The sequence below is a fragment of the Austrofundulus limnaeus genome, unplaced genomic scaffold (genome assembly GCF_001266775.1).
Source record: "Austrofundulus limnaeus strain Quisiro unplaced genomic scaffold, Austrofundulus_limnaeus-1.0 Scaffold2, whole genome shotgun sequence".
NCBI lineage: Eukaryota > Metazoa > Chordata > Actinopteri > Cyprinodontiformes > Rivulidae > Austrofundulus > Austrofundulus limnaeus.
In genome coordinates, this window is record NW_013952404.1 from 6,625,288 (window position 1) to 6,633,050 (window position 7,763).

The window sequence follows — 7,763 nt, forward strand, 5'->3', positions numbered from 1 at the left end:
CCCCACCCCCACCCTCTCCACCATCGCTCTGTTCCCGGCGTATCAAATGTGCAAATAATGGAGAACAGTGAAAACTCCGAAATGGAATGCAAAGTTGAACTGTCTCATTCATCTGTTTGTCGACTATGAGCATAAACTAGATGATGGATTGGAAAGAGCTGTAAGTACATCATTGTAGGCAGCATGGTCTTGTTGGTGCACGTAAAAGCAAACATATGCTTCAGAGAGCACGTGCAATCTGTACATATTTTGCATAAACTCGCAGATTTTGYTTTGAAGCAATCAAAGCAAGTTGTGTTGGGAAATGGCTTCATTTGCATGGAGATTGAAAGTGAACAGGTGGACAAGCTGTTGTGGGTGAAAAGAAATTTGAGTCTCCTCTCACCGCCTTTTTCCCCCGATCATACTTTGGCGAGGCACGGAGAGGAAAAGATAGAAAAGGGRAAGGGAGGGGCAGGGAGGGGAACGAGGCAAGCAATTAATTTTTTTTTGTGAAAATAAACCAATCCGTCCATTCTTCCTTTATCACTTCTCATTCAAGAGCACACACCTGTGCACCGAAACATTTTTTTGCAGCATGAATTAAAACTTCAAGGTTACAAGCTCAGCTTTAGAATGGAAGCACTCCTCGGTGGTCAAAGACAGTTACAAATCAATTTAGTGCCTCTTCATCTTGTGCAGTGTCTCGGGGTAACTCGAGACACTTGATTCGTGTCTTTGCTGGAAAGGAAAAGACAGAATGAGGCGGGGTTTGTCTTGAATGAACGTGCTGCAGGTATGAGTGAGCTGTGCGATCACACGTGCACGCTGACACACACAACCACGTGGACCCCAGCGTGTCGTCTCCTTTCTCGTAACCTGTCTCACATCCATCTATTGCATCTCTCTTTTTTTTTCTCCAGTCACACGATCTGTCTCACATGCTATCTCACACATAGGCAGCTCCCTGGGGAGAGCCTTCTCCTGTAGCCTTCTTGGATGCAATAATTATTCCATCAGCCAGCAGTGTGTTCCATGATTGTACTCTCTTAGGCTGTCGCTGTAGGGGGTGCACAGTGAAGAGGGGAGGACTGGAGATGTGGGGGGTGGGGGGGTTTAGACTGTGAAGGACTCCAGGGAGAGAAGCAGGGGAGTGTGGTTGGGTTTCTGGCAGCAGCCCACCCAGTCCTGCGGATACGAGTTCAGAGTGAGACTAATGAGCTAAGGTTTGGTTTGAGAAAGCTCACCTCGATGAGGACCTGTTTCATTTTACTCGCCCTTTTCTCCTTTTTAAGATGCTCTTTTATTCTCCTTTTTACTCTGTATACCAGTCTTTGACTTCATTTTTTTTAATTCAAAGAGCTACTTATTTCCTCATGTTGACAGCTACTCATTAGCCATGTTTCCATCAATGTTTTTATAAACATATTTAAGTATTGCATTAGAAATTATTAATGGAAATGGGAAAATTCAAAAAAACTTCCTCAGCTTCACAAAAAAACGTTTTTACGCTGGCTTGAGGTGTTTTGTTTTTCCTTTGGATTCTTCTGAAAAAGAATTAATGCGTAAAAGGGGTAATGGAAACATATTTGCCGAATAAGTTCCGACGTAGAGAACATTTACCTCACATGATTGATACAGTTTCCACTGTCAACATCTTCCCGAATATTCTCACAAGAATTGCATTTCTTTCTCTATGTCTCCAAACAACATTTAACATCACCAATACTAGTTGATGTGACAGAACAATTACAACTTGCCTGATATCAAAACACATTGCTGAAAACTTCTCTCCATTGTCCTGAGATGTGTGTTCCCAGCTAGTTTGTAATCTTTACTTCCTGCTTATCACAGCCACGCATAACGTCATTGCTGACGAAAGTATGTTTTGCGTAGCCTGKTTGATTTGATCCACACCAGTAGATGGAAACTAGCCTGGTAAAAACCAGAACKTTGTCCTTCACTTTGCTTCGTACGAGGGTCTGGACTCTTGGCTATAGAGAAGTGATTCTTGCTAGAGGCGTGGCCTCTGCTAAAGTGTGTGTGTGTTGTCGCTGTGAAGGAGGCTAAGCTAAGAAGCTAACCGGAAATTGCATGCACTGTAAACAACTCTACTGAGAGGAGAGAAGTACCGAGCCGAATGAGACGGCTGTAAATGAGAGCTGCTGCTTTGTCAGACAAATTTAATTTAATTATCCTCAGCCTCATCAACACGGACTGGCTTCATTCACTTCCTCCACTTCTGTATGCTAAAATAACTAGCAGACACTGTGCAGAAAATCGAAGTCGTTCAAAACTCCGCCTTCTGTTTGCTGATTGGCCCAGGTAAAATAAACTACAAGCAGACACTGCRCAGAAAATYGATRTCGTTCAAARCYCCKCCTTCTGTTTGCTGATTGGCCCAGGTAAAATAAACTACAAGCAGACACTGCGCAGAAAATCGACGTTCTGTTCTCTGATTGGTTTGGCTAAAAATCTGCCAGTGAAATCCTTGTCTATGGGAGAAATCCCAGACGGAGCAGTGAAGGGAAACTAGAATTGAGCGCAATTGCATAGGAAGCAAGGGCTAGGCTAGAGGGAAACACACCTAATTTGTATTTCTTTTTTTGCAACATTTTAAGTTGGCTCAAAATGTGCATTATAGTTGGATGGAAATATGGCTTATGTCCTCCCTGGATTTCTCTGAAAATCTCACTGCTGGAGTGAAAACTATAAGAGTACATTTGGGGATTTTACTTTTCCCACCGACCTTGAATTGTGGGGTTGATGTACATTAGCTGATCAGGGCAATACCACACCTGTAAACACCAATGTCTGGCCAGATTCTCTGCAGAACCAGACAAAAATATCTGTGTTATATTTCAAATTTTAGGACGGAAAGAAGTGTAGTTCCTTGACTCAATTACCTTTGTGATCACTGTTCCAACTGTTTAGTGCTGACTCTAAAAAACAGAGGCCTGAGCTAAGAAGATATGTAGATTTTAATTAGAGGACTGTCAAATTGTAGGATTCTATTAAAGCTGGACATTCTGGTTTGTGCCAACACAGCAGCTATACCTTGTGCTTATTGCTTAAGTTGTACCTGTATCATTCTATCTAATAGTGATTTCCAGTTTATAGTGTGATCAAACCTCCCATCAGACAATATGTGCTCCATCATAACTAAAAGATGCCATGTGCGTCCCATGTGACAGTGTTTAAACAGTCCTCACCTGGTGTGTGCATATCAGTGTTTTATCAAGATAAGCAAAATTGTTTACTCTGTCAGTCTGGACATTCTATAGTTATTTGTAGCCTAAGACCAGTAACTGGTAAGCATTTGTTTYATGGTGTTATAGCTTTAACCACCTTTTATAGCCAAATTTGGAAGCTGCAGCCTGATTCTTCTTGTTGCAAGAGTGTGAAGTATTCTTATAGTGGAAAATGAATGAAAGGGTGGTGTAGAGTTAGTCTTTCAGGGACTTTCTTTACTTTGGCAAGCGAAAACCAATGATTCACCTTTAAGTTTTGGAGTTAAAGTAAGCTCCTGGCATGGTACCTATGATTTCCATATGTTAGAGCTTCCCATGGTGGCTCTCAAAGTATATCCCCACCACTGAAGTTTATTTATCTTTTTCTTAACTTCTTTCAGGGCAGCTCAAAAGCTGAACCTCTCCTCAAAGCGGAAGAAACACCAGCCCTCACCGCTCCACCCACAGGAACCCTCCATCTACCCAACCAATTTCAGCGGTATCCTGCAGGTCTCACCACCTCCCGCTCCACCATGCCTGCTCCGAGCCGTGTCCAAAGTGAAAGAGAACCCAGGGATGGGAAAGGTGAGAGCTGACTCGAGTTAAAGTCTGCACACAGAAACACAGCTTGTATGCAGGGTGCATGCTTGATATACGCAGACTATATTTCTCTCCCTCCATCACAAAGACCCCTGTTTGTTTGGAAGGGTGAAATGCCAAGTGGCGACAGACTGGTCCACAGGCAACATGCCGTCTGGTCCAGTCCATGCAGATTTAGCCAGATAAGCTTGTTGGAATGTCATGAATTCACTCCGTTTGGGAGACGAGCATTCCTCTCTCAACACTGAAAGCGAGTAAAAGCTGTAATTCACAAATCTGTGGTCATGTGAACAGTGGGTTTTCTGAATCCACTCTTGATGCGGCGCGCTGTGATGAAAGTCAGGCTGCCAGCTATTGGAGAGTCATTGAGCAAAGCTGTATAAACACATCGCTCTTCCTTTGTGGTTTATTGGGTATTGTTTGTCTGAGCCGACGTCCTGTATTTATAAAGCAGAAGTCCCCGAACAAGATTAGATCCCACCTGGATAGGAAATGCTCGTTTCTGTTGCCAGGTATTCAGACGGTTGAAGTTTTGCCATACATTGTAAATCTCCTTTTGACATGTGGACTTCATAAACAACCTGATGTTATTAACAATTGTCTGCAACCTCATACAAGATACATCTGTGCTGCTAAAGAGGCTCTACAGTTTTTTATATATATATATGTTTTATGATGTTCCAAGGGTATCAGCTCAGATTTACTGTTTCTTTTACTGGTGAGCAAACAGTTCAGTGTGGTGTCTCTTCTTTGTCCCTGCCTGAGACAAGATGCAAACACGACTAAAATAGCACTTTCGTTAACCCCAGAGTTTTAGCTACATYTGTTTTTTATCAGTCCAACCTGAGACCCGAGTCTTGTTTCCATCCGGCTTATTCAGGTCACTTCCACTTCCCTACATTTCACCTGGAAATGGTTTTTGCAGGTTAAGGCAGTTGAGTGCATGGAGTAATGCCAAGCCACACTAATGGAATTCGAGAGGGATCGAGGGACAGTAAAGTGTGCATGAAAAAAAAAACTCTGATCTCTGCCAACATAAATAAAGCTGAGACATTAACGTTTATGTCTGGGAGACAAACAAGCCATTTAAATGTCAAGTCAAATGTAATTTAGTCAACATATGCATTTATTAATCACAAAACAGTCACTTAAAGACTACAAAGAGTTCAGTCTTGGCTTGTGGGTGTTGGGATAAATCCACTCAATGAAAGGAAAGGGTTTTGTTACATTGTCCTACAGTCTTGTAGCCTAGATTTGTAGGAATATTTATTCACATGTCAGTGAGAGAATGGACCTTTTGTGTAGGTGTGGAGAGTCCTCAGGCTGAGCAAAATAGTCTTCTGTCAAAAGAGAAAAGAGTTAGCAGCATCATAATGGCTTTATTTCAGTGCCTAAGAGGCGGCAAAGGTACTTTTCCAGGCAGTTTTCATAGGCTCAGGATTGAGTTGCCTGTCACACAAACTTCAGCGTGCAGAAACTGTTCAGGTAATGTAATGCTAGGCGTAACACTAAACACTCCAGGAGATGACAGGAATTCAAAAGGACTGCTAAAGATATCCTGAGAGCTGTTTCTGTCGCCTGTCAGTCACATATGTTCTCACACTGCCTTTAGAGAAGTACAARTGGGAAATATCTGACCATCAGAAGGGAAAGCCATACATGACCATCAGAACTGCAAAAGAACGGTATTGGAAACTGAGTGTTGTATAACCTGACATGCTGAAACCACAAAGTGCCTCTCTGCAGCAAGACTGAGGAAGGAAATTTACATTATATAAACTAAGCACAAAAAGCAAGAAAATTAGTTTTTGGTAGATTATTTCTTTGTTGTAACAATGCTTCTTGGCAACAAATATACCATTGGAAAGCCTGTTAATTTCCCTTTTAAATGGTGCAAGATTTATAAGGAACATGCATTTGTGGGATGAGTAGATGAGCTGAGTTTGAGGCCTGTACACATGAAAAATTAGTTAAATCTTCTGTCAAACAGCTTATGTCGCTTTTGCTAGTGACACTTGTTTGGAGCTTGTGGTGCTGCCAATCAGATGCCAGATTTAAGATTCATTACCAAAAAGCATCGTTAAAACAAAGAAATAATCTATCAAACACAAATTATCCGTCGGCTGCGTACATGACAGCACCCACTGYGAAGMAGGAGGGGGAGAGGAGAGYGGAAAAAAGTTCAAAACGTATTTCTAGCGGCAGAACAGGTTGGAAGATGGTTATGTGATGTTATTTATTGTTTTTYAAATCATCCTAYAGGCTCTGACATGTTAGATAAATTTGAAAATGAGGTTTTGAAAAAATCCGTAAGACTTGAAAAAATCCGTGAGATTGCTCTACACGTCCGTATACCTGCAAAATGAYGTAAAATCCTTATAAMTTAYGGACAATCCRTACAAGTTGACATGYATGATAATGATCAGAACAATGAGTACATGCACATTGACATCATTTGGATTATTAGTCAGCATAAGCCACCCCTCTCARTCTGWTTACAAATTCACTTTSATCGAGYTGAATTCGATCAGAAWAATCYGTTTGGGGCRTTTACATGATGTATTTTTATTTTATTTGGCCATTTATTCCGGTTACTTGTATGTCCATGTAAACATAGCTGTCATAAGTTTTATTTGACTCAGTCAAAACTTGGATAAGTAAAGATGTTTCCCATTTTGTAGTTTTCCGTGTTAGCTTGATGAACCTGTGGAACATATTAAGACTATATCCAGCCATGATACATGTCAAGCCCCAGAATGCAAATAGGCATGTTTTAAGCTTCCCAGTCTTGAGGGTTTGTCATGCAGTCATGACAAGAAAAAGGAGGACATTTAGGAGATGGAGTAAYATCGAGGGGTGGGGGACATATGGTCCCACTGTCCCATGCTGCTGAGCTGCTCGCGGTGCAAGAAAATGGCCTTGAGTCAGATAATCCCTCAGCAGGACGCGTCACACACTTCAATTTTTACTATTCTCAGCTATGATTTTCAATACGCACCTTGCTGCCTTTTACTAACACCATTAAGCAACGTGTTGACCTACTGAATTTGCCAGTCCATGTGAGACTGAGTGTTTCCATGGTAACCTTGGATGTACATCCGCTCTAGAAGTGGACGTGATGTCACTGTATAATGCTGAAGGACTCTGTGTGTATAACTTATGCTCAGACTGTCAAACGTTTGTTTTTCTTTTCCTGGAAGAAAAATTTTAGGCTCACTCTATTTTATTTATTTTTTTCATGCTGAACCAGAGAAAACCCTCTGCTGAGTCGTCCTGACCGTTTCTTATGTTTTCCATTTCTCTAATCCACCTTCTTTGACCCCCCTCCTTTTTATTTTACAAGGTAAAAGTGATGATGCGGATCTGTCCATCTCTAGAGGCTGCAGACTCCTCTGAGTTTCAGTCCTTATTAAAAGTTGACAGCAGGAAAAAGCAGCTTACCCTCTACGACTCTGCGTCCAGCCCCCACTCCAGCTCAGGGCACAGGCGGTCTGCCACCGTGGCTGTCCCAAAGATATTTGCCTTCGATGCAGTTTTTACCCAGGACGCCTCACAAGTAAGAACCATGGTATTTGTTTTGATTTCTGGTCAGAAATTCAGCTAGTGAAGGACAAAAGGACATCTTTATGTTCACAGGGTGTGACCAGGGGATTAGAGAAAAATGCTTGTCTTGGGTTAGGGGTGCATTCTTACCAACGTGGGTCTAACAGCTGGGACTTTTAGGCTGTCTGAGAAATGATTTGAATTCAGTCTACTTATATCTAACATCTATGGAACAGCTAAATCGATCCACACAACACACAGTGACGCAGACCAGCTTTGTTCTCTTTACAGATTTCTGAAAAATACAACAATTTTTGAGTTAAACATTGAAATCTGTTCATGAATGTCCTTAAAGTCTCTCTCTCTCTCTCTCTCTCTCTCTCTCTCTCTCTCTCTCTCTCTCTCTCTCTC

General features: G+C 41.8%; 1 protein-coding gene across 7 annotated transcripts in view; it reads left to right on the plus strand.

The window, feature by feature from the left end:
- kif26ab (kinesin family member 26Ab) overlaps positions 1–7,763 on the plus strand; it is an 85,220-nt gene that overhangs the window by 64,476 nt on the left and 12,981 nt on the right. For 6 of the 7 annotated variants that reach the window (XM_014013348.1, XM_014013341.1, XM_014013365.1 and 3 more), the window contains 2 exons: positions 3,611–3,794; positions 7,153–7,365. In XM_014013348.1, the coding sequence (XP_013868802.1) occupies positions 3,611–3,794; positions 7,153–7,365 (397 nt within the window). Of the gene's footprint in view, positions 1–7; positions 161–3,610; positions 3,795–7,152; positions 7,366–7,763 lie in introns of those variants that run through there. The other variant, XM_014013392.1, reaches the window with a different exon arrangement.